Raw genomic sequence first — 27,612 nt, 5'->3', positions numbered from 1 at the left:
TATCGATTAAATGATATAATTCAAGAATAGTAATAACTTTAAAACATTAACCCAAATACAAAATATAAACACTCGACACAAGACAAACCTTTACTTACCACTGTCTAGAACAAATATGCTCCATGATAGTCCATATTATATGGCAGTCAAAATATTTAATAAATTACTTATATAGTATAATATATTTAACAATAAAGTTAAAAATATCTGGTATAGAATTATTATCATACAATAGATGAATATTTTAAGAACCATTATAAAATAAGCAACATTGTATGTTGCATGGTATAAAGTATTGTTTTTATATAATAATTTAAATTTATAATCTAAATATTGTATATAGTCAACTGTTATTGATATAGCGCCCTCAATTTTGCAATGTCTGAAAAGGACTACTAAGTCATAAATATAGAATGTATATAAAAACGATAAGTATAGAATGTATTGAACACTATGAAACTTGTGTACTAAAAACAGAATAAATAAACATGTCTTAAACCTCAACCAACAGAAACATTTCAATATAGTGTGAAACTGTTCACTTGCACTAAAATGTTTCTTTGCCTCTGTTTCCATGCGAATTGGTAAACAAAACAGAAACATCAGCAGGGATTAGGTCCAATAACCTGTGATAGAGTGGGCTATTTCCCGCTTCACTGTCGAACGGGTGAACAGATCTGAGCTTCTTTCATTACACTCGACGTTTTATTACTCACAAATAGAGTGAGGCTTATGAATCATTTTAATATTCATATTCAACGATCTTTTAGGTATCTTATTAAAGGTTAATAAAAGTAACGTATGAAGTACAATATATAAGTATGTTAGGTTTCCTGTTAGATTGAGGTAAACTGGTAATTGAAATTTATTTGTCAGCATATACCTTTAGATGTTCTGTTTAATAGATGATTGTTGTTGTACGGTTACTGGTGAAAATTTTAATTTCGTTGTTAGAACTTAGTAGGCATGCCTTCTTGTAGGGTTCATAAAATATAATGTTCATTTATTATACGTAGTAAAATCTATTTTTTTCTAAATTTATATTATTATTACCATAAATGTAGTAATTTGAGAACGTGCACATTAGTAAAATTGTTCTAAATCTAAATAATATTACTATTATTACACTTTTTGCTTAGTAAATATTACAGTACTTATCTCAATGACATCACAAGCTAAGCGGTTTCCCCAACACGCGAATTTACAATTTAGATCTTAACAAAATGACTTTAATGACATATTGTTATTATTTCACCTAAATAAATATTTGCCGACATTTGTAGAAGTGCCTTAAAGTGTAAACGAGCTGAAAACAATATGGAGTTTTGGAGAAATAAAGTGGCAGTTATTACCGGTGCTGCTGAAGGCATTGGTGCTAAAGTAGCTGAAGATTTAGTAAAAGAAGGCATGACAGTTATTGGCTTTGAACCTTCTATGAAAAAAATTGAACAAATGTTTGACAACATTGCTAACTGGGGTAAAGTGTATGGTCAATTGATTCCATGTCTATGTGATATATCTAAAGATGATGATTTAGAAAATGCATTTAAAGGCATCGTTGCTACATATGGTGGAGTTGATTTATTAATTAATAACGCTGCAATTGGTAAAGATGGTTTCTTATGTACCGGTAATATTGACGATTTTAGAAAAATAGTAAATGTTAACATCTATGGTACAATAGCGTGCACTAGACATGCTATTCAATCTATGAAGAAAAAGAAGTACGCTTTAATAATTAATATCAATAGCATTTGTGGGCACTACATGCCCTCATTTGAAAACCCTACAATAAATATGTACATCGCATCTAAGGCAACAATGACTGCTTTGAACACTTTATTGAACGAAGAATTTAAGTTGCTAAATCGGAATATCAGAGCTACAAGTATATCTCCGGGGATCGTTCGCACAGGAATTTTCAAATCGGCTGGGATACAGTTCATTGACGACAAATATTTTGAAGGAAATCCACATTTGACTACAAAGGATGTGTCGGACATAATATTAATGGTGCTATCTGCTCCTCGAAATTTGCGAGTGAATGAAATTATATTTCATGCTTTACATCAAAAATAATAAAGGCATTAAGATCTTGTAAAACAGATATCCGACGTGGCATTTTGAAATGGTTACTATATTTTTTTAAGTTTATATACTTATCGAATTATGGTAAAATTAGCACACTACTAATGAGAGCAATTAACTTTTAACTACGTGTCTAATAAATGCAAAATAAATAAATGACTGTATTGCGTGTAATGTATAGTTTATTTTTTACTACTCAGTAAGCACCGTTTGTTATCTAAATAACTTATCAAAATAATAGGAATTTGTCATTATATAACAAAAGAACAGTATATTAGAAGGAACGATAACATTTAGGCTTATTTTGTTCTCGGTCGATGCAATCAGTCTTTAAAATATGTGTTTTTGGAAAAACAAAATAGCTGTTGTAACCGACAGTGAAAGTGTACTAGGTTTAAATATTATAAAATCTTTAACAGAATGTGATATGATAATAATCGGATTTTGTAAATCAGTTCCCAGTTTAAATATTGTTAGGGAAAAATTAAATTTCATGGGTGTTGACTCAACTACTGAAAAAGTTATTCTTTTCGCGTGTGATATTATAAATGTAAACCAACTTAAAGCAATTTTCGAAGAAATTTATGAGAAATATGAAGCACCGTCGGTTCTGATAAATAATGCGTTTTGTAATATTGATTGCTGTATAAGTGAAGGCACCTTACGAGATGTGAAAACTATTATTGATACAAATGTAAACGCTGTTGTAACATGTATAAGGTTAGTAGCAGGACAGATTATTGAAAGAAATTGTCGAGGTCACATCATATTCATAACCGATTTGACCAATCAAAAAATAATGCATTCAAATATGTTTACGGCGTCAATATCAGCTGTGAAAAGTATTAATGACATATTAAAGCAAGAATTCAGATATAAGAATGCGAATATAAAAGTTACTAACATAGTATGTAAAAATGCAGAGAATGCTGAAGAATTGATATCAAAGGATCCAGGAAACGAAGTAACAGAAATGGTCAAATTTATATTGAACACGCCGGAGCATTTGCAAGTACATGAAATGTTATTAGAACTGGAATAATAAAATAAACGTCAAGTTTTTAAAAATTATCTATTGATGGTGTTTGTAAGTTTGACATAGGTGTACGTATGTAATAGTAAAATAAAGTCTTTCAAATTTATTAATTTTTGTTCGTAAATATTAGCAAAGTATACTATTGGTTTTCAAAGAAAATTCTTCATTTCCCTGATGAATTTCCCGTCAAAAGCTGGCATGAGCACGCATTATCATAATTAAATGGATGGAACATTAGTGCTCATTACTGCATGTTGTTTTGCTCGAGTATTTTGCAAATCACGTTCAGTAACCCTACCGTTCCATTTCGCTGTACGCTTTGTTTTAGATATGTTGTCTTAGTGGTGTAATATTTGGGGTAAACTTACTACTTACTATAATTTTCATTTATAGAGATGTAAGTGAAGTGAAAGTTCAAATCAAATTGTCATATTGAATAGAATTTCTACAACAAATTGGATTTGATTGAATCTAAAAACAATGTTGTATTAATAAAAAGTAATTATATTCAAGAATGTTATATAAATAAAGCAATATATTCTGTTACAAGGCAAGGAATTTCGTAATGGTTTTTAAAAACATCTGACACGGTGATTCATTATGACATATTATTACATTTATGTTCGCATTTAATCACATAGGGATTTGTGTTTTCCAGGTATTTCACCTGAGCAGTATGTGTTATTCTTGAACATTACGCCACATGTGTAACAGAAAACATTTCATTATAATAGAGTTTGATAGATGATCGTAACAACTGCAAATCTCTTAGTGGTAAAATTATAAAACAGATGTCTCATATTATTATTTTTCGAGCTCATTTATCGGGTGCTTAAAGCCATATTAAAGATTTTGTAATCACTGAATATGGTGTATTTTTAACCGACTTAAAAAAATTAACATTTTTCACTAAAATTGCTAGTTAATTTAGATAAATACATGAACAAATGTACGAAAACAATGTTTAAGTTTTATAAGCACCGACTCCAAAATTGGTAACTAGTACAAAGGTAATGTTAAATTATTTTTTGGATTTTAGTGATTTTTGAAGGCGGTATAATTTTTGTTAAAAAGTTTTTGTTCATTAAATTATGTACTTTAATGTGGTTATTTTTTTTTATTTTCCGAAGTTGTTTACTTTATAATAAAGTTTATGATGAATAGCTTCGTCTTATTCCGTGATCTTTGAAATCAATTGTCGCCTTTAGATCAGCATAAGTCAATGGATACCAAGGTGAGAAAATATTTCTAGCGTCTCGCTGGTCTATTCATTGCAGGTGTCAATTCAAAGTAGTTTTTATTTGCTCTCTTTAGACTGAAGATAGACCTTGATCGCCTGAAGCAGTTAAAAATACGTCTAGGTCTGGACGAATAGTAAAAATGGCCACTATTGTGCAAATACAAGTTATTGAAGTACGCTTTGAAGATGTAAAAAAGGTCATTACTATGCCTTTCAAAAAATACAATAAACACTTACTTTATTAAATTTATGAATTTGTAAATTTATTTGTAATCTAATCTTGCATAGAGTATTCAATGGACTTTAGTAAAATTTGGCGCGTATATGGACTACATTCTGGTTTATTCATTAAGCTATTTTTTGTTCAAAGTCTTGTCGATTGTGCTTAAACAACAACATCCAATTAGAGTGACATTTTCCTGTCCACATTGTACAGACAATTCTGCACTAGTAATTACTATTGTCTTTACAGTTGCTAACAGAAATGTCGGAGAACTTTCGGCACGCAACACCCAGACTCGGAACAAATAAGTTCAAATCACACAAAGGATGTAGTAACTGTTGATGTCTCTATCTAAATGTAATGCTAGATGCACTTGCAGATGCTGTTCTATTGAAGCTTTTCTGTGTAATTGTAGAGATGATTGTATGCGATAACCTAGTTGGTTGTGGAACGGACTGCCGAGACGAATATTCGCAGGTTCAAATCCCAAGGGCACACTTCTGACTTTTCTAAAAAAATATATGTGTATTCTTTGTGAATTGTCGCTTGCTTTAACGGTGAAGGAAAACATCGTGAGGAAACCTGCATACCTGAGAAATTTTCTATAGGAATTTTCAAGGGTGTGTGAAGTCTGCCAATCCGCACTAGGCCAGCGTGGTGGACTAAGGCTTAATCCCTTCCAGTAGTAGAGGAGGCCCGTGCCCAACGGTGGGATAGTATATAATACAGGGCTGATATTATTATTTATATGATTTATGATTTATATAATTGCAATAGTAAAATTAGTAAGATGCTCCGAAATACTCAATGCATCGAAGATATAAATATGTATATTGTTTATTATAACGAAATGGAAAAGGAGGCTGAAGTTTACTTTGAACCATAAAGTAGGGTTGAGTAACATTTTTTCAAAGCTTAATTGAGTTGACGAACAAAGGGCACAAACACTGAGCCTTTATTTAACAATGAAAAGAAGTTAATTAACTTCTTTCTGTGTTTCTATCTGATAGCCGAGATCATTTTCATGTTTCAACTTGATTGTTTAAACTTTAATTATAAATTACTTGTCGTTCTTGTTAATTGAATAACTTGCATTATTGATTTGTCATGATAGTTATAATTAAAATATTTTTAGGGCGGCTTTTAATATGTGCTATAGGGATCGTTTAGTCTGAAGAAACTTAAAAACCTGATGGATTTCGTATGTATTTTACTTGTAGGTATTTTAGATTTCGACACTAGTCCATTAGGTTACGATCATTCTATTAAAATATAAACTTGAATACCTCATAGATTTCTTTTGTTTTTCTTGTAGGTATTTTAGATCTGAACAATAGTCCACCTGGTTACGTTCTGTTAAAAGACAGTACGTTTCTTTTTTACAGTAGGTATTATTAACAACAATTAAATTGCTGCGCCAAAATTTTTTTTGAATCTAGACATGTTATTATTATTGAACCCTTTGTTATTTTCAAAGAATTTTAAATAATTGATATGATTTTCTTTGAATATTTATCCCATATATATTATAATTCTCTTTGGAGTCTTTTCTGATTAACAGTAAAAGACTGACAGATGCTGACAGGCTGCCATATATATTATAATTCTCTGTGTGACAGACTTATTTTTATGTAACATATATTTTCTTTGTGTAAAATATTCTTGGTATTATTTATTATTTAATCATTAAATATGAGTATCCAAGTGAGTCAAAGAAGCGCGGAAGACGAAGAAGATGACGAGGAGTTGTTAGAAGAAACTCATATAGAATGGAGTAACCTGATCTTCCTGCCTTTTCACCCTGTGTTCAAACTTGCGGTATTGTTCAGCGTAATTGTGAAGAGTATTCTGGTTAGTGGGAACCAAGAGATACTTAATTTATCTGAAAATATTGATCTCATTTGAGTTATTAGTCCGTTGTAAAATTACATTATTTCAAGATTTGAATGGATTTTTTATATGGTATAAGATTTTGAACACTGAAATCGAAATAGGAAATGGTACAATCCCTAATTATATACCCTGAGTGGATGGATTTGATTCTAAGGTCCCGGGACAGATAAAAAAAGATTTATTAATATATTCATTGCTAATTATCCCCAGCTTTTACTAAGAAGAAAATAATATGGGAAAACCCATGTACCTATTAGTTCTTCAGAAGAATATGCAAAAGACAAATTCTTAAATGAATGGCTTTTTATTTACCCATGATAATTATTGTATCCTTTGATATCCTCAATTTACAGTAGTACATACGTCGATAAAATTTAGTTTATAATTTTTTATTCCACTATATTTTAGGGTCCAATTCAATCGGTGTATCCGATTGTTTACTGTTCCAACGTGATGGACCGCGACCCGTTTTTGTTCTTCATAAAATATTTCTACTGGTATTGTTGCGATGCTATATACGGCGTGGATACATTTCTCCACATCGTTCACAGGTTATTGAATAAATAAATTCCTAATCTCATATCTATAATGATGCTTTCTTGTATTTATCATTTTGCCTGCATAAGCCTGCAATATTTTTGTCTTATAAAGCATCAAAACATGAATTTTGATTAGTTAGTAGCCAAACGATTTTGTATGCGTAGTAAAAATATTTTTTCAATGTGAAAAACTGTGCATCAGATAAAACTATATCTATATAGAGTAAACATTATTTTATTTTTTATTTTTTTTTATTTTATTTTATTTAGGAAAACAAACAGCACACATTAATAACATTTGAATTAAACATAATAATTTTTACATTAGCCAAACAGTTTCCACAAATATTTTTTCCAGATTGAGGACAGTTTTTAGGTTTTCGATGTTAGAATAAATAAAATTTACACAAGAGCTAGTACCAGAAAAATAACACCAAATTAACTTACACAGAATATAAAAAAAATCAAAAAAAATACAGAAAATAAAAATAAGTCAGTTAACTTTTCTAACAAGCATTTTGTATCCACCAAGTCTACTATTAAACAAATCAATGTGATAGTAACGATTATTGTGTGTACTACATGCTCTTACCAGAAATCGATTTGTGGCATAATTTGTTTTACAAAAAGGAACTGAGAAAATAGCATTAGAACGAGCACTCAATCTAGGGCAGTTGAAAGATATACGACTTAGAAGGTAGGGGGAATCAATATAATTATGAATTATTTTATATAAAAATAATTGATCTCTGTGTTCACGTCGCAATTCCAAAGATGTAAGTTGCGGTAAAGGACCTTTAAATTTATGTTTCAATCTATTCAAAAATTTGTATTGGATTCTTTCTATTTGCTCTTTATAAGTAGAATAAAATGGATTCCACACAGTGGATGCATATTCAAGATGACTTTTAACTAATGAATTATATAACAAAATATAGGTGTTAATGTTATTAAAGTCTTTACTTTGACGCAAAACAAAGCCAAGCATTTTGTAAGCTTTAGTAGTAACATTGTGGATATGGGATGCAAATGAAAGCTTGCTGTCAAGATATATCCCTAAGTCTCTTACTTCAGTTACTCGGTTAATACAGATATTGTCAAACATATAGTCATATCTAAATGGTTGTTTTTTACGAGAAAAAGTTATAGTGTGACATTTATCTATATTCAAGATCAAGTTGTTCTCAGAGCAAAATTCATAAAATTTTAATAAATCATTTTGAAATAACCTACAATCCTTGACAGACTTGACAATTGTAAATATTTTAGTATCGTCGGCGTAAAGCAAGATTTTAGAAGTATGAAAACAACTCATGACGTCATTAATAAATATATTAAAAAGCAAAGGCCCAAGATGGGATCCCTGAGGCACACCTGATGGAATTGGTACGAAACCAGAAGTAAATCCCTTTACAGCAACAGCTTGGGACCTCTCACGCAGATATGATATTAACCATCTGAGTAAATCGCCATGAATACCCACCTTCTCAAGCTTATTTATTAATAATACGTGGGAAGTTTTATCAAAAGCCTTTGAGAAGTCGGTATACACGACATCCACTTGATAACCTTTATCCATTATAAAATAATTATGAGTGATTTATTTAGCTCTTAGATCATTCAGCTAAATGCATGAGTTAAATTGCTTTGATTGATTAATAGTCTACATTTCCCCACTTCAACATTCTTAGATCTAAAGCCACCTAACCTAGCTAATTAATGTAATAATATAAACGTTATATAAACCTGCTTTCAGACAAGTAACAGATAAGGCAATGAGACGTGAATATTTACCGAAGTCAGCATTTCTATTGTTATTGGATTTGATATCATTGATACCATTCTTCCGAATGGTGGTCTCGGACATTTGCCCGCCGACACAACTGTGGCCGAATATTTTAGCTTTCACAGAGTTTGTTATGTGAGTAATATTTTAGTAGTGCTGTCGAAGATAGTGAAACCGTAAACGAAATTAGATGCTCTATTTTTTCTAGTAATTTAATTCTCTAGGACTTAATTTTACAATGCATTTAAATAGAAATAAAACACTTAATGGATGATATTCGAATTAATATTTCACGTCATCTCTAATGCTTGCATTCTTATCAGAATATACAGAGTGGTTGAATACTTTTCGTTGGTTACTACTCATTCCTTCTGGAAGATGTTGACTGGTTTTTTACTAATGATGGCGAGCTGTATTAATTGTGCTACTTGCTTTTGGCTTCTTCTCACCAAACATGGACTGTGTGGGAAATGTGCCAAAATTATTTACGATTGGAGACACTACGTCATTCATAAGGTACATATATATTTAAAATATATATAATCCAAAAATTAACAAGGGCACCTGTTATTAGATTTAAGATAATTCTTTAAAAGATCGTATGAGTTAAAAGCATATCTATCATTCTTTATTTGAAGACATAGTCGTTTATTTGCAATACTTCCGTTTCTATTTATGGCAGCCTTCCGTAAAGGATAAACGTCTCTTTCAGTTAAACGAAACGGATGAAGGCTTCGCGACTTACATTTATGGCGCCTCATACGTTTTATCTTTTGCCATAAATAAAACACTGGATGAAACGAAACCATCAACGATACTTGAATTTTTCCTCATATCAACTTTAATGATATCTGGATATTTATTAGAGATATTCGTGGTCATGCCGAAATTATTTGCCGAAGCCATTCTAAGACTCCGAAGAATTTGTACTTTCCATCCGCAAATTAACAGGCTCATTCAGGAAACTCGTCGAAGAAACCCCGCTCCTACAGCGCACGTGAATGTTGAAAACTTTTATAAATTAATGTGGAAAAAGCGAAGTGGAATAACGTGCCTACCTGAAGTCATAGCTGAGTTTCCGAGGTATTTGAGATTGGATATCAAGCAAGATCTCGTTTGGCCGGTGTTTTATCACAGCCCCACGTTAAGAAAAACTTCGTCGTCGTTCAAACGCTGGCTGTGTGATTACATACGGCTAGATTATAAATTGCCTGGTGAGAAGTTCTTTGCCGGACCACATTGTCATACAAACCTTTATTATATTAAATCTGGTATTGTACAAATCCTATCAGCAGACGATGGAACAACTTCAATTCTTTCCGTGACCGGTGGTACAGTTTTCGGAGATGTTAGTTTTTTATTACCTCCATGGAAACGTAAGGTGATAGTACGCTGCCTCACATACTGTGAAATATTTTTCGTATCCCGATATGATTTATTAAAAGCCATGCATAGATTTCCTGAAGACCGGCGTAAGATTTTAGCTTCTACTGCGGAAAGGATTAAACACGCACGAACGTTGTATGTATGCAAACAGCATGTTAGAGGCCTTGACAGAGCTGAAGATGAGGGCGTGGCGTGGGTCAAAAGGCGATGGTGGGAAATATCCGATGCTGTAGCCAATTGGAAAAAAAGATCCGGAAAGAAGGACCAAATCAAATGTGAACTACCACCAGAAGAAGCGATTTACCACTGTGCAAAATATATTGGACAACTGGTCCTTTGTAACGATGTCCAATTACAGACAAAGTCAATGTTCGCCAACGTCAGGTTTCCATGGATATTGGTGCCGCAGTCAAGTTTCGTTGTTATTTGGCATCGCATAGTCATTTTCACAGTGTTGTTGGTTTTGGTGTTTTATCCGCCCAACATCACGAGGCCTACTATCCCACCGGCATTTAAATTCCTACAATTTTGGACCGATTTCGTATATGTCGCTGATATATGTGTATCTTTAATGACGTCGGTATCTAGACAAGAGAATATCACCACTAATTTCGCCACAGTTATGTTCGCACGTTGCAAGAGTCTTAATTTCCTTTTGGATGTGTTATCTACGTTGTGGATAGAGAACTTGGCTTTGGTGTTCGGCAAACCAGACTTTTATTATATAGTACAATTTAATAGGTTGATCAAAATCTACATATTATTCACTGGTGAATTTATTCACTGGGATGTGAGGAACGATCCATTAATTATTGATTGCTATAAAATTGCATTGACCCAATTCAGTTTCGTTTTCATCATGAGCTATATCACCTACGTCCTCGCTCGTCACATACCCCAGATAACAACGAGTTACTTTTTCGGTGATAAGATATGTTCTCCGGATGTTCCTGCGAATCAATGTGATCCAGCACGCAAGAATTTATTTGCAGTGGCAATATCTTGGACATTTGAACTAATATTTTTTGAATACCTTCCCTCTACCCTGGTGGACATGTACGTCGGAACAACGACAACGTTGTTATGTTTTATGATTTACGTATACTGTGAAACGAGGTTTATTGCAGCTTTATATTTAAAGTATAGAGAAATAACCAATTACCAGTACTTCGTGTCGAACCTCAAAAATTATTATAAATACTATAGAATTCACCAAGATTTACTGAAAAGGCTTGACAGATATCTCACATGTCACTGGAAGTATTATCATGGCGTGGACGTTATGCATCCTGATTTATTGAAAAATGAACCTTATGACATATACTGGAAAGTCCACGGTGAGATAGCAGAAAAATTGATTAGCGAATCAAAAGCTTTCACTGGGGCTGATTCGGCTCTCATAAGAGAACTTGCGTATACAGCAAAATTTTTGATATTACCGAAAAATTCAGCTTTATTTTTATTTGGCGTTCAATGTAAAAATGTTACCTGGATCGCTCAAGTAAGCATTTATCTTTTCTTCATCTTCATTTTTTACTTGAAATAAGCTACACGTAATATTAAAATTAAACAAATTTTCGGATTTTATACAACATTTACTTTATAAATCATATAAAAAATCCGAAAAATAGTTTAACATTAATGTCCAATATTCACGTAAATATAAGAAATCATTATACGCATAATATGTTACAGGGTTATATAAAAGGTGAATATCACAACGAAGAAGGTGAATTGGTAAAGATTTTCCACAGCCGCGGGCACATGCTATCCGTTAAATCGGTGTTTCTCGGAAGGGTATCCCTCAGAACTTATACGGCTTATACGGAATGCGAGGTACAAACTTTTTCCATTTGTTGATATTTGCATATTGCTGCTATATTGCACCATCAACAATAAGTTACAATAAAAAAAATCTTATAATTAAAAAGGTAAGCTACCTACATGTTTTAACATCAAATTTTGGACGACCCCTACAATTTTCGAAATGCCGGCAGTCAAAGTAATTTTCCTGGTATATTCAGTCGACATTATTAAAAAAAAAAGTATAATTAAAAAGGTAAGGTACCTACATAATTTAACATTAACTTTTCGGACGACCAAGAACTAAAATCTTCGAAATGCCGGCAGTCAAAGTTATTTTGCTGGTATATCCAGTCACACAGCAGCAAAAGATATTTACGATATTTTTCATTGATAGTTTATAGACCGGAGAGATTTCTTTTTTTTTTTATTACTTTGAATGACGAGACGGGCTTGCCGTTTTTCTGATGGTAAGCGATACGGTCGCCCAAAACAGTAAAAACACCATCCAACACCTTGAATTATAAAGTATTGTTGGATATGTCACTGCGCTCGCCATCCTGGGACGTGAGATGATAAGTCTCATTATGTCCAGTAGTTACACTGGCTACAATGTCCTATAAACCGGGACACAACAGTAACTACGCACTACAGCTTGGCGGCAGAATTGACATTGCGGTGTAACCTACACAGGCGGACTCTCACATATGAGAGACCTACCAGTGAGTGTGATAGATATTTTTTATTCATATAATTGTACAGTGTATGTAATAGTTCTTTCTGGGAAACGTTTTACACCGACGGGTTGCGTGTAAAACCGGCATAATGATATCAGCCCTGTATTATATACTTGCCCACTGCTGAGCACGGGCCTCCTCTACTACTGAGAGGGATTAGGCCTTAGTCCACCACGCTGGCCTAGTGCGGATTGGTAGACTTCACATACCCTCGAAATTCCTATAGAGTACTTCTCAGGTATGCAGGTTTCCTCACGATGTTTTCCTTCACCGTTAAAGCAAGCGATAATTCACAAAGAATACACACTTAATTTATTAGAAAAATCAGAGGTGTGTGCCCTTGGGATTTGAACCTGCGGACATTCGTCTCGGCAGTCCGTTCCACAACCAACTAGGCTATCGAAAACCGGCATAATATTTATGAGATATTCTCAGTACTCGTGAGATTTGCTATTTTAGACACGTTTTTATGAAACATACAAGTTATTAAAAATTTGTTTCTCGCAGGAATATTAATACTACAAAATATTCAATTCTGTCCTTTTAATGTATGATTATAAAACTCTTTTGGTAATGTAAAAATTGCCAACATTAAGAAGTAACGAAAGTTGACTGTTGCATTTCAAAACAATGTTACGTTTTCTTTGTGAGACGTGTTTAATTTCAGATACTGTATATAAGAATTCAAGACTTTTTCAACATCATCAAACGCTATCCAAACGAGTGGATGTACTTCGAAAACTGCATTCAAGAGTTCAGACCAGTTTTTGATGAAATGTGTCAATCATATGTCCGCAAGCATAGAGATGTATGACGAATCTTACCGTAAAAACCAGATTAACAGCCGTTTTTAATTAACGATCCCAATTTCAATCTTCAATCCGATTCCGAGAATGCACCAATCAAAATAACTAATTTGTAAGCATGTCACAAAAAACTTTGTTCTGATTGTTCCATTTTGGAGATAGATCGAAAAATCGATTGGAACCGTTAATTGAAAATGGCAGTAAGTCTTTAGTGAAATACCTGGTTTCGATAAATAAGGTTTTCAGAAAAAATATTAAAATACACTGAAAAAAGCAGTAAGTCTAATGGAATTCTTGGTTTTCATAAACAAGGCTTTGAGAAAGAAATATAACATTTTCACATCATGTAAACTTTTCATCTATTTTTTTTCTGTTTTTTCTCACGAAATATCGTCTTTTAATAAAATACCACTAAATATAATTAAACCTCTCCTATCTCGCATATTATTTACAGTATCAAAACAAAATACGAGATCGTATATTTCACTCACGGATGTCTGTAATGGTACCAAATAAGAAACCTCGTGAGAGTGTTAGAGGGCGAGCTATGCCGTTTGAAAGTGATTTCTGGAAGGAGCCTGAATCCGAGTTAGTATTGCCTCTTTATTTTTAATAGTAAGCTAGAAATCTACTTTATGTACTCGTGAGTATTAAATAAACATATACACATCACGTTGTCACTAAGACCACTTTTCGTCGTGTGTGTTCCGTTCCTTGTCATAGCGGGCCACATGGGGCACAAATTCCGGTCTCCTAGTGAGTATTAAATGGTAAAAATATTTTTACTTGCAGCTTTATGGAGTATTGGATGTTATTTAGAGCAATTATTGTGTTTGTATCAATCGCTTCAGCGTCTTTGCAAGGTTTGTATAGAAGTTTTTTTTAATAATAGTAATAATAATACCAGCCTTGTATTTTATACTGGGCCACTGGGAACGGGCCTCCGCTACAAACGAAAGGGAGCTTTATAGTCCACCACGCTATTCTACTGCAGATTGGTAAACTTCTCTTACCCTTAAAATTCCTATAGAAAATTTCTTAGGTCTGCAGGTTTCCTCAAAATGTTTTCCTCCACCGTTAAAGAACGCGATAATTCATAAAGAATACACACATAATTTTAGAAAAGTCAGAGATGTGTGCCCTTGGATTTTGAACCTGCTGACATTGGTCTCGGTATTTTTTTGTATACAAGCTTGGCAAAGTGACCCCACTACACCTGATGGTAAGTAGAGTGGGGTCCAAAATAATGTCGACTGACGAAAGACGAGATGATAATCCCTCGACAGTCGACACAATTATGTCGGTCTGTTGGAACTGGATATACACAGGCTGATCCCGGAACGCGATACACTTACGTGGGCCACTATGGCGGGTTTTAACACATTGTGTACGGTGATCGCTATCCGGGCGGATATAAAATATATCCACCAGTTCGTTTATCTTTAATAATGTTGAAGTATCAGTAATGGACTGTTATTTTACTTTATTGATCTATTAGTCTATAAATACTATATGTTTTAAGAAGACTTCTTACTGATTTAATGAGTTATTCTTAACGTGTTCTTCGCAGGTGGAATAGGTGCTATTTATAGATGGCCTTTGATCATGATAGGTTCATTTTGTGATTGTATCGCATGGATGGACATTGTTATAAAGCTATTTGTGAGTTGCATTAAGTTATTTATATTTATTTTTTTATGTAAATATGCAAAACAATAATAAATGACAATACTGTGAGATATTCATCTTCAAGTGGGTATATTTTTATAAACATCATTTACTGAAATAACTACTTCGGACCTTGTTCTGAGGACTGACTGCATCATTGGATCGTTTTATGTATTTGTTAAATCAAAAATGTTAACATGAAGGTCTGTAATAAAAATATTTGGATTGGTCTTAGAAGTATCGACTATCAAAGTGACTTTATTGCACATGGCTTACTTGAAAACCTACCGAGACAATTATGCCGGCTTATTTGAAACCGACTCTTGGATCTCTATTTTCAGTTGGCTTACTACGACGAGCGTGGCCTTCTCATATACGATAAGCGTAAATGCATGATTCATTACTTGTTGCGAGGTTTTCTTTTGGATGTCATCGGAGCGTTTCCCCTATTCGAGGTCCTTAGAATCCTTCTATCAGCTCCTATCGACGATGATGATGCTATGCTCGTAAATACGTTTTGCAAGTTCGCTCATCTTTACATTTTGTATGGCTACTTTAATTACATCGCCGATGTCCCTACTATCAACGTCACCTACATTATGGTAAGTGTTCGCCTTTCCTTTTATTCACTGCTGCTTTATATTTTTTTGTTTTGTATTTGAATTGTCAACCTTCTTTGTTTGGTATCAGGGTTTAAGTTTAAAAAACTTTAATTTGTCGTAAGAAGTTCTTTTATACCTTAAGAGTTCTGCTGCAAATTTACTCCCCTAATTTATTTTTTATATTAAGACAATTTAAATGAATGGAATCCTATGCTAAAATAGATTTCCCATTTTATTTATTGCTACAGAAAAAAATATATTCAAAGGAACAGATACTTTTTGTTAGAAGTAATTCAAGCCAAGTTTTATTGAAATTAAATTAACCGTCTTGATGATCGGGAAACCATCGAACATTCAAACTTACTTTGGGAGTTTGTTATACTGTAAATTAATCTTCCTCGGGTTAGACGTTTAATGATTTTTTCCTGTCTTTTTTACTGCTTTGAATGACGAGACGAGCTTGCCGCTCGCCTGGTGGTAACTGGTTCGACCGCCCATTAATAGTAGATAAAGTATCAAACAACTTGAATAACAAAGTATTGTTGGATATTCCACAGGCGCTCGTCATCCTGAGACATGAGATGTTAAGTCTTTTATTTATTTATTGTTTACATTTATACATACAAAAAGTTACATTATGAACATGACTTAAACCTAAATTGATTTTGTGTCAGATCACATCTCCAACCTTTTACAATGGTTCTTATTATTTAAATTCACGATATAAATGTCATAATAATATGTCCAGTAGTTACACTGGCTACAATGTCCTTCAAACCAGAACACAAGAGTAACTACACACTTTTGCTTGGCAACAGAAATAGACATTGTGTTGGTACCTACCCAGGTGAACTCTCACATATGAGAGACCTACTAAGAGTAATCTTCGAATATTATCAATAACATGATGTATTAGCACACGTTTATCATAGAATTAAGGTTTTCTTAAGTTAGTCTGCAATCGTCTATTTTGTTATAGGGACAGGTTATTTCTCGTGATACAAAACAGATATTACGAAAGTAGTGTCTACAATCATTGCACTTTCTACATCTGTTCCTCTCAGATTTTGAAATGGCAAGTAATACTCATCTTAGTAATGCTTGGTGGCAGCCACTACCTAATGAGTTACTGCGTCGACTTCGTCTTCGATAGCACGGACAGATTCAGTATAATTAGCATCCAGCAACGAAATTCATGTTGGGTGCCCAAACTGTTTAAATTAAAGGAACATCCGTCATTCGAAGATTTGCATCTTGTAAGAAACCATCGTTCTCTTTATATTTATATTACACTGTTTATTTTCAGTTTTAGATTTGGGTACTATTAATTTTTATATATTTTATTTTAAAATGTGGTTAGTATAATATAACACGACTGATAATTCTTTGTTTGATGCTATTTACCTAAATCAATTGTATATGCTAATGATAAAGTTAATATTTCTAGCTATTTGCCGAAAGTTTGAATTTGGTTCAATGCGGCTTCACGAGATTAAATTTTGGTAATTTTAACATTGATCGCATTCAACTTGGAGTTGGAACGTCTCTGTTCTTCTTAGGATGTTTTTTCTGGTAAGATTAAAATATTTTCGATATAGTTCCAGATCTATCAAATAACGATTTATTATACTAATTCATTACATACATAAGTGAATGGTTGGCAAGTCTGTTTAGTAATGTAGCTTCAGAAAAGAAATAGATGGGTCTGAATTTACCATGTGCTATATAAAATTGATTTTCATTAAATTGAAACGCAATAAGATTAATTATGCTAATAGGTGGTATCACGCTTGTTGGTTTGTCGGATTTAAGATAATTTCCAATTCGCCCTTAGGTTTGTTTTCTGCTACTCCCTTGCGTTACTATTGCTGAATTCCCGAGGAAACTCGCTATTTCAACATGGCGTTAGTCAGTTAAGGAGATTTTTACACGCTGAAAGAGTCGACGAAAAGTTGATACATCAAACCGTCCGCCATTTTCGATATTGGTGGATAAGGTAAGTGCTTATTTATTTTGTAGAATTCATATATTTATGTTTGTATTATCTTATTTATGTTTTATATATTTACATCCACATTGTCTCATCGCTGCATCACCCAAAGGTAAGTTAAATTAGCGAGACGACACAACAATAAATTCCATTACATTGTTTTGTTAATTGATTTTGAATATTATTTCTATGAAGACAATGTCGATAATAGGTTGACAGTAAAAAAATCTCTGTGTTGCGCTTCACCACATAAGCACCGGCCTTAGGATAATAATAAAGTACATAATTAAGATACCTATATTAATATTTTTGTTTTACAAATGAATACTAGCTAATAACTAAGACTGCCTCGGTGGCGTAGTTGTACCTACTGCATGCGCGGTACGACAGCGCTCTGAGGTCCTGGGTTCGAATCCTGGGTCGGGCAAAGTGATATTTGGGTTTTTCTGCTCAGTATCTGCCTGAAGTCTGGAATTTGTGCCCGATATGGCGATAGGCTCGCCCCCTATCACATCATGGGACGGAACACACTTGGCGAAAAGTGGGTGCCTTGGTTGCGCCTTCGGGGATAAATGCGTGATATTGTGTGTGTGTGTGTACTAGCTAATAATATTCGATTAATTGAGATCGCGTAGATTCCTTTGTCGTTTGTATGGTAGAACTGTTGATCATACGAGGCTATTTACTAAATTATAATAACCAATTATACAATGCCATACAATCCGAATGGCTTCATTATAATTACAGTAGTAATAGATTTCAATTGCGAGGACTTTGATTCCACATCATGCCATACTATAATATTACTAGTTGACCCGACAGACGTTGTCCCGTCTTAACTATGAATTTGCAGCGCGCATTCTGTCAATCGCTTACAGTTATTTCAAACTAATATTTTAGTTAAGTTTTCTTAAATTTTCTAATTCTCCGCACAATTTTTTGAATTTTTTTCTTTCATAAGAACCTTCTCCTGACAATAACAAACACAACAAAAAAAAATAGTGAAATCGGTCCAGCCGTTCACGCATGATGGCGTGACCAAGGGAAATAGGGATTCATTTTTATATATATAGATATAAACGAGCACTAACAAAATATTAATTATAAATAGTTAATTCAACACGGGTCATCAGCAAATAATTTTAATTTCATCTCTTTTCTAGAACCAAAGGCATCAATATACATCATTTAACAAATGAACGAATCGGCGTGGTGTTTAGACAAGATTTGAATTACTATTTCTTTAAAAAGTGAGTTTATTTTGTATTAAGTTTTATTTTGTTGTCATTTGTGGTTTATAATGTTTTAATTATTATAGTGTGGAGGTATAAATGACACTAAATGAAGACTCATAATAATAAATCAGTGCAATGTGGTTAGTATATTAGTGACTAGCTTTTGCCAAGTTCTCCATGCGTATTTTTTTTTTGAGATGATTATTTCAGCCTATAGTACTCGGTAGTAATATAGCTTCTTTGATAATGTTAAATCGGTTCAGTAGTTTCAGAGATTACTTACGTACGTACGAACAAACAAACTTTTCCTTTTCTTAATATCAGTAAAGATAAAATAAAATACAAAGTACAACGTTTATTGTTGGTCTACCAATTTGTTGTTTTTGTAGTTTGCAGTATTATCAAGCCTCCTTCAATTCCTACATTTTATCAATAACTTACATTTCTGACAATAAGTATTGTCGTTCTGTTCAACGATGCAAATTCAATACGTACATTGTGCACCCTTGTTATTTCAATTGCACTCAAACCGGTTGTGAATGGTGAAGTGCGGAGTTCGTCTCAGCTAGCAATATTGTATGGTTTTAGTTTAGAAAGATATATGCGAAATCGAAATGACATTGATATTGTTTCGACCTTTAACTATACGGGATAATTTATTACACGAGTTGGGGATAAAACCTATAAATTACATACACATGTTCACATCTACTCAAACCTTTGGTAGGACATTCACAGCTCTAGACACGCTGCTGCAAGGAGGTGAATCCCTCCTAAGGCAATTAGCTAGCACTAGCACGCAAATTTATTTCCTGCCTGGTGGAGAAATTACAAGGGAAATGGATTTGGCCCCGTGGGTGTTCGTGGTGCATCGAGGAAGAGTCACGCTCAGTCAAGGTGGAGAGAAGATCGCTACTCTTACAAAGGTATTTCATATGAATGAAATAATTTTATATGAAAAGTAATTCAAAGTCGTCGAGCAGTATCCGTTCACAGTATCTTTGAGTAATCCTGATCTTATTAATATATACCATGTTGATACAATAATAACAAAGAAGAATAAACAGCGTGCGGTAAAAGAAATTGTTCATAATAAAATGTATTTTGTGAACAGGGAGGAATTTTTGGCCAGTTAGATGGTACAAAACCGCGTCCAGTTCGCATATCAGCTGTCGCAGATGATTATGCGGACCTGCTTCAGATAACTATTAAGCAATTCCAAGACCTAATTCCCAAAGACGTAAGAAGGAATAAGTTAATAAATGTGTCTTGATCTCTTAGAACATGTGCTACATAATTAACTTTTTGGGACAATATACTGGCAATGCAAAGTGATTCCATTGCATGTGATTTAATAAGTAGAGAAATGAAGCAGGGTTCAGAATACTGTAAAAATTAAAGTCAGATTTATTTATATTAAACATCACCAAAATTATTAGTTATCGGATATCAGATGAAAAAGTATATTGTATAGATAAAGTTGACTGGAGTTATGTCATCAAAACAGGGACTTAAAATTTATTTTATTCATTAAGGTGAAAAAAAATATTGAACAGAATCCTCAATTTCAAAACGATTTTATGGCGACAAAGAGGCATTTTCCCGAAGACGCACACGACACAGTTCAATATATTCTTCAAGGGAGAAAAACTATAAAACTTCCAGTAAGTTCAGACCTTTTAAGATCAGCTCTGCATATTCTTCTACTAAAGATATCCATAATTACCGTCATCAGTTTAATTGAATTTACTATCATGTTGACTCATTGGTATAATTAATTGTGGAGTATGATGATTGTTATAGTGAATGACACTATCATAAATTTTAGATAGAATATTCTGAATAGAGGATAATAAAAATTTACCTATATTCCACCAGGGCATAGCACCGATGGAGGCTAGACACGGCAACTGGTATTCAAGATGGCTATACGTTGTCTGGTTGGGGGCTCCTTTCGCTTCCGCCTTCATTGTCTTAATATTAAACGTCTTGCCTATAGACGTAATCCTCACACTATCTTGGGTGTTATTTTTATTGGATGTTATACACTTGGCTCATTTCATTGGAGAGTTTTATACTGTAAGTTTTTTAGTAGTATTTGTATCACAATTGATATGTAAGCAGCGACAATCTAGTTGGGTGTGGAAAGCGGCGAAAGCCTAGTTGGATGTGGAATGGCTTTTAGAATTGATTTTGGATCTACATTTTTATCATTTTCATATTCATATTTAAGTCTGAGTTCTGTCATTTTCATAGTTTCGATTGCGAAAAATTTGTATAAGTCAGCAGATATTAATATTGCAAATTAATTTCTTCATTGCCCCATTACTTTAATATTTATTAGTGCTTCTAGACTATCTGCCTTTAAACTGTTTATTGAAGTACAAGTTAGGGATCGTCAGCTTCTATTATGAAAGATGTTTATAGTAATTGAATTTTGGGAACCAATTGATACATGAACTGTCACTCAATAATTTCTTTTGATGGGTATTGATGTCCTAGCGATAGATAGTGGTAGATGACATTTTTATTGTGAATATACGCATCTATCCCATAGGGGTTGGTAGTGTGGACTCTGGATTTCTATTATACACGAGACATAGGTCTCTTGGTTCCTCGACCTTCATCAATCCTTTCGCATACTTCTCTCACTTCAACAATCTTTCATACATTCCCGCTGGTTCCGGGTACTTTTGACCTCTACTAAGAATGTCAGATATCTGACATTCGAAGGTTCAGTGCAGTCAACCCTACCAGCTGTTCCGTTTATTATATAAGCAAGTATTTGTTTTTTTTTTGGCTTCGTCCGCATAAGTTTCCTTCTCTGGGTATATCTCCACACAATTTTTATATCACCTGGAAAAAAAATTACGTGCTACAATTGAAATAGTGATGAGGTCTAGCATTAGAATACGTTATAAGTAATTATAATTAAGAATCATTTTATGAAAAATGTTGCCAGCCGCTATATTGTAATGTTTGTTTTTATTCAGAAATAGTAGAAGTAGTTCTATTTAGAACCAGTACAAGCGAATCCAATGACTTCGAATGGTTCACATTTTAGATGGAAAAGACAATAGTAAACAATAAATGTGTTTACCGCACCGTCGGACCAAGAGTTCTGAAGAGATGGGGTTTCTATACTGATGCTTTATCATTAATTATACCCATGCTGACAATTATCACGGACGACTGGAGATATCAATTAGCAAGATTGTTACGTCTGAGATTATTTTATGATTTCCAGATGTATTTCTGTACAAGTTTTAAGGTAAGTTCCGTACAGATATCGGTTCTATCGTAATCAATTGACTTTAATTTGCTTTTCATTGTTAACAGAGCAAAGCTGCGCCAATTTTGATGAAGTTTATCATTGTTATTTTATTGTTGCACGCGGCGACTTGTGGATGGATTTATGTGGCTTGCAGAAGTAAGTATTTATCATATAACTTTGTATATAAATAAAAGTAGATTTTAGATATTATATATTTAAGTACCTACTCTATTGAATGGCGTTACAGGTGAATTTCCAATAAAAGTGTATATGCCTCTCGAAGTTAATAAGAGTATAGATCATGACCAATGGGCGACTCCAGATCAAAGATATGGTGGTAAGTGGCAAGTTCAAATTTGGTGATGAATCACTTTTTGCTCATAGTTGTATAATCAGCTCTAAATTATTGAGTTAAACATGCATTAATTGGTGCAATATATAAATCATTTTGTTGTCAGGATGCGCAAGAGTAACAAAATATACCAAACCTGGCGATTATAACATGCCTAGTTTTGTAGTGCCTAAAAACTGGCAAAACGACTACATAGTGGCTATGACGTACATTATATTGATTCACACTCATACTGCCATTGATGCGGTGCGTGATATTATACTTTTAATATATTTAAGAACGTTATTAGATTTGTTTTAAGGCTGCTTTTGATACGGTCTGGGTCAAACGTCTATTTATAAAAACTAATATAACTTTTAGACCTTCAGACTTTTGTAGAGTGACCCCTAAACGATACCTTAGTTAATGAACATAACTAAAATATTAAAATTTAATCCCTCAATATTGAAAACAATATTGATGCCCCGAATCACGAATGTATTATTATATTGTTTTTTTTTATACGGGATCGTCAATTTGAACTCACTGCACCTGGTGATAAGAGGAGTCCAATAGAATATCGACTGACGAGATATGATTGCCGCTCGTCAGTTGACACAATTATGCCGGCCTATTTGGACTGGACATACAAAGGCTGATCCCAGAACGCGACACATTTACTTGGGCCACTATGGCGGGGTTAAACACCTTGTGTACAGTTTGAAATAGGCCTGTATATTTGTGCCGACTGCCGAGGAGTAATCATCTCTCGTTAGTCGACATTCTATTGGATCCCACTCCAATTACCATCAGATACAGTGGGGTAATTTTACCGAGCCAGTACAAGCAAAACTATCTTTAAAGCCTTTTTAGGTGATCCCTCTTTCTCTAAGCCAAGTATACTACAAAGTCGTTTTAAACATGTTTATCTACCTCATCGATATGTGGACTATAAGCATCGCGATCAGCGCCATCTACACCAAGTTCAGAGAACTGTACCAGTATGATTACTACGTTAACAATCTGACCACATATTTGAATCATAGTGGCTTATCGCCTTCTTTATTGGAATCTGTGAAAGAGTATACTGAACAACTTTGGAGAAGGCAAAGAGGTATAATATGATAATTTAACTCCATTACTTGAATAGAGGATTCCATTGATAGGGCTCTAGGAATGATGCTATAAAAATCTCAAGGTTATTAAATTATTCAAAGAGAAAACAAGATTGTAGACCCCATGATATTTGGAAGGAAAATTTTTGCTTTGCGTATGTACATCAATTTTCTACTTTTTCCTACGTACTTAATTGATCTCCGATGAGATTAGCCGCCGTGGATGAAATTCCGTTAGGAAGGAATCACTGTATCTACCTACAAAAAACCAACGATTGACATTTGTCCTACTTTACGATATTTTATGAACATTTGGTGCAAATAGTGGTGAAATAATTTCTTGTAGGTAATTGGCTGCCAGAGCTAGCTCAGCAAGCGCCACCGTGTCTCCGAGAAGATCTGTTGGACGCACTTTACATGCATCATTTGATGACACCGCCCTTATTCCGTCAGCTACCTCACTACTTCACGCGACAATTAGTCGCACGACTACATCGAATTGTAGTGTTTCCTGGTATGTGCTAATAGTGATTAATATTCAATAAGAATTGTTTGGGAAATTAACTTTGTATGTTGAAACTAGCAAGCTGTGTATGACTTGCAAGTTCAACTATAAAAATAGGCGAAACAATGTAAAATTTCAAATCATTTGTCCAGTTTTGTCTTTATCAACATTATTTTCTAACTGAATGATGTATCGATGGATCGCGTCAGCAGTATTCATTCGCCAGTTAAATAATTAGATATTAGACTTAGAAATTAGTGTCTGTTCATAAAATATTACAGGAGTTAAAAATTATACGCTTGATATTAACTTACATGCAAATGAAAGTTTGTCATAATTGTGAGGTCATTTAAATCTAGGTAAAGGCTACTATAGTGAACGTGTTTGGAAACTTCGCTGGTTTCTTAAATGAGTGCTACTAAACCCTAACATCTATTGTAACGAAAACATTATTATGTTTAGGAAAATGCTTGATCCAAGAAGGCGATATATTCTCCTGTATCTATTTCATACACGAAGGTGAAGTTGAGAAGTGGTTTATTGATAAAGGGTAACAACGTCATTATTTTTATTAGAATTGGATATGAATTTAAAATATTTGTTTACTCGAGTGAAAAGCGACCAATTATAGATAAGAACTAAGAAGGTTATTTAATTGAAATTTATTTTTTTGTAAAGTATTTAGGGGACAAGAAGGGATGGAATATGAAAAATACGTTGCACTGATCTCACCTTGTGGGTTAAAAGGGCAAGAAAGTGCTAGTGCTGTGCGAGGCATCACTGTGATTAATTATTACAAAAACATTTTTCTTTCATATATTATTGGTATATTTTGTATATAAATTATAATACAATAATACAAAGGCTTACTGGAAGAGATCGGTTATAGCGACAAGGCCGCTAATTGTACTTACACCATAGATTTACGGAATAGTATAATTTTAATTTTTTCTTGTTTACACTGGTACAATAAAAAGTATTTGTATTGTATTTGAAGAAGTAACTTCTTTCCATTTCAGCGGTGAAAATAAAATGATATCTTTGTTATCTGTGAATGGATATTTTGGATTTATACCAGGACTGTTCCCGAACACACCTTTTCAATTTACCTATTTTACTAGAACGGTACTGTTTTTGCAACTATGTAACAGGCTATGATAGAACCATTTTTTCAGTATCTACTTAAATGTATTTTGTAGCATTAGACGCCAAAATTGCACATATAAAACGCTTCCTGGTGGCAAATGGTTATCTATCTATGAACATTCCTAATATCGCTTTTCCTGCCTTTATGATTTGTTGGATCTTAGGAAATCCCTACGTCGTTTCTTTTGAGGCAAGCAGTATTACTTACACTATTATTTCGGCTGCCTCGTCCCTTATTTTCTACTGTAGACATAGGACACGCATCTTTTCATCTTTCTATTTTATATATACTATTCGATCAATTTCGTTGCGGAATAAAGACAAATTAGCATTGCCTAAGACTCGCCGAGCTTCACCGCTCGGTATCATAAAATGCTTGCCACTGCTGATCCTGGCTTAGGGTTATAATGGTGGGTGTGAGGACGGGAAAGTCCCATAAAGGACAAGCATGAAAATGTCTTATTAAATCTTTTATGTCTATCTGAAACGAGAAAAAACACTGTATCAAAAGCCTTACAATATATTACAAAGAATAATTCAAATCTACAGCTAATTCGTATGTGTTTTATATAGTAGATATTCATTTTATAAAATTACCAATTTGCAGGTTGTCGATCTGGTATACTTGAGGCTGAAGGATTGGCAAGACTTGCTCGATTGTTACCCGGACGTGAAGCGCGACTTGTATACAGCTGCCAAGCAGCTAAAGAAGGATATGGGGAAGTGAGTTTTAGATGGAAATGATGATGTTTTTAGATTTATTTAGGTTACAATTTATTTATGTATGTCGCGATATTTAATATTATATTTTTATTGCTTTTAATATTTTGTCCTATTATGCCTTTGCCTCATACTTACAATTTTATAATCACATTAATTCCATTACTATTGTCTACAATAAAAAAACTGTAATATAAAAATACCATGTGTAGTGTTTTTATACGTTTTTTATTGCTTTGAATGCAGAGAGAACCTTGCCGTTGCCTGATGGTAAGCGATACCATAAATAGTAGAAAAAGTATCAAATACCTCGAATTACAAATTATTGTTTGATATTCCGCTGCGCTCGCCATCCTGACACATGAGATGTTAGGTCATAATATGTCCAGTAGTTACACTGGGGCCTTATTCTCTATCCCGCACGTTATTTTGACAGTGCGTAACAAGCACGTAACACAACGCATCATGTTTAGGACTATAGAAATTTGGCTTACAGAATACCATTCCACGCACATTTCTCGAAGATAACATGACACGGCCGCGTTACGCGTTTACACTATCATACAGAATAAGGGCCCTGGATACAATGTTCGTCAAACCCGAACACGACTGTGCCTACACACTGCTGCTTGGCGGCAGAAATAGACATTGCGGTGGTACCTACACAGATGGACTCTCACGTATAAGAGACCTACCACCAGTAAACCTATGAATATGCATAACTTTTAAAATTAATCTCATACAAAAGACTACTGAAATGGCAGCTCCATGAAAACTACGCTAACAAGCAACAATAACTTCTGTCTCACAGTAACGAATAAAAAAAAACATTACGCCTTCACAATTTAAACACCTATTCAAAACTTCGCTGATCCTAACAAAAAACTCAACAAAATTGATTGTGGGATTGTTGGACTAATCAAATTTTTATCCAAACAAATGCTCAAGATATCGCGGTTTCGCTTCAGGGCTTTGTAATTTTATGAAGTTTATTTCACCGCTCGAAGAAGCTAAAACAATTTGGCATAATTTGCTTTTGAATATCTTATTCAAATATTACTGCTATTATCGCATTTTTATTAGGGATAAGGAGGGTTTGTTGGGGTTAGACTGCATTGGTTTATCACGAAGTCTTCGTTGATATTTCGAGTTGTTGTGAATAGTTTCAAGTGTTTGCTCTCCAGGTCACCCATAGTCGATCGTTGTTCTTCTCTTTTAAAATATATAGCCTTTGTAGTATTTTCGTGTATTTTAAATTTTAAAATAACAGCAGTCATCGATTTTATGTCCAAACATAAAATATTTGGTATTTGTAAAGATTTTCTTACAATTTATATTGCTCTCATTCAGTATATTGTGTGTATCTCTTAAATATCGATTTTGGGCATAAACGAAGTTCAGAATACTTATAACAGAAAAATAAAAAGCGAAGTAATTTTTTTATTCTCGCAAAAACATAGCTTCACTAACGAATTATCTTAACTCAAGG

The 27,612-nt window shown here is 33.6% G+C and overlaps 2 protein-coding genes across 2 annotated transcripts; both read left to right on the top strand.

The window, feature by feature from the left end:
* Window positions 1-1,305: 1,305 nt before the first annotated feature.
* LOC115440146 (farnesol dehydrogenase-like) lies at window positions 1,306-3,988 on the top strand. The gene has a single exon (XM_030164339.2). It carries the CDS (start codon window positions 1,318-1,320, stop codon window positions 2,077-2,079), a length of 762 nt encoding a protein of 253 aa, XP_030020199.2. The 5' UTR covers window positions 1,306-1,317; the 3' UTR covers window positions 2,080-3,988.
* A 2,218-nt stretch (window positions 3,989-6,206) lies between these two features.
* LOC115440191 lies at window positions 6,207-26,187 on the top strand. The gene is made up of 28 exons (XM_030164401.2): window positions 6,207-6,438; window positions 6,889-7,031; window positions 8,776-8,940; window positions 9,129-9,321; window positions 9,518-11,692; window positions 11,887-12,027; window positions 13,399-13,539; window positions 13,992-14,125; window positions 14,330-14,400; window positions 15,108-15,199; window positions 15,547-15,807; window positions 16,872-17,063; window positions 17,255-17,379; window positions 17,642-17,803; window positions 18,961-19,047; window positions 19,760-19,958; window positions 20,147-20,272; window positions 20,568-20,696; window positions 20,911-21,111; window positions 22,097-22,303; window positions 22,372-22,462; window positions 22,554-22,643; window positions 22,765-22,904; window positions 23,511-23,751; window positions 24,099-24,266; window positions 24,720-24,807; window positions 25,277-25,382; window positions 26,011-26,187. The coding sequence occupies exons 1-28, from the start codon at window positions 6,280-6,282 to the stop codon at window positions 26,128-26,130; spliced, it is 6,147 nt and encodes a 2,048-aa protein (XP_030020261.2). The 5' UTR covers window positions 6,207-6,279; the 3' UTR covers window positions 26,131-26,187.
* The last annotated feature ends 1,425 nt before the right edge of the window (window positions 26,188-27,612 follow it).

The sequence above is a fragment of the Manduca sexta genome, chromosome 14 (genome assembly GCF_014839805.1).
Source record: "Manduca sexta isolate Smith_Timp_Sample1 chromosome 14, JHU_Msex_v1.0, whole genome shotgun sequence".
NCBI classification, from domain to species: Eukaryota; Metazoa; Arthropoda; class Insecta; order Lepidoptera; family Sphingidae; genus Manduca; species Manduca sexta.
The sequence above is the reverse complement of the archived record's forward strand: the minus strand, read 5'-3'. Positions and strand labels throughout refer to the sequence as shown.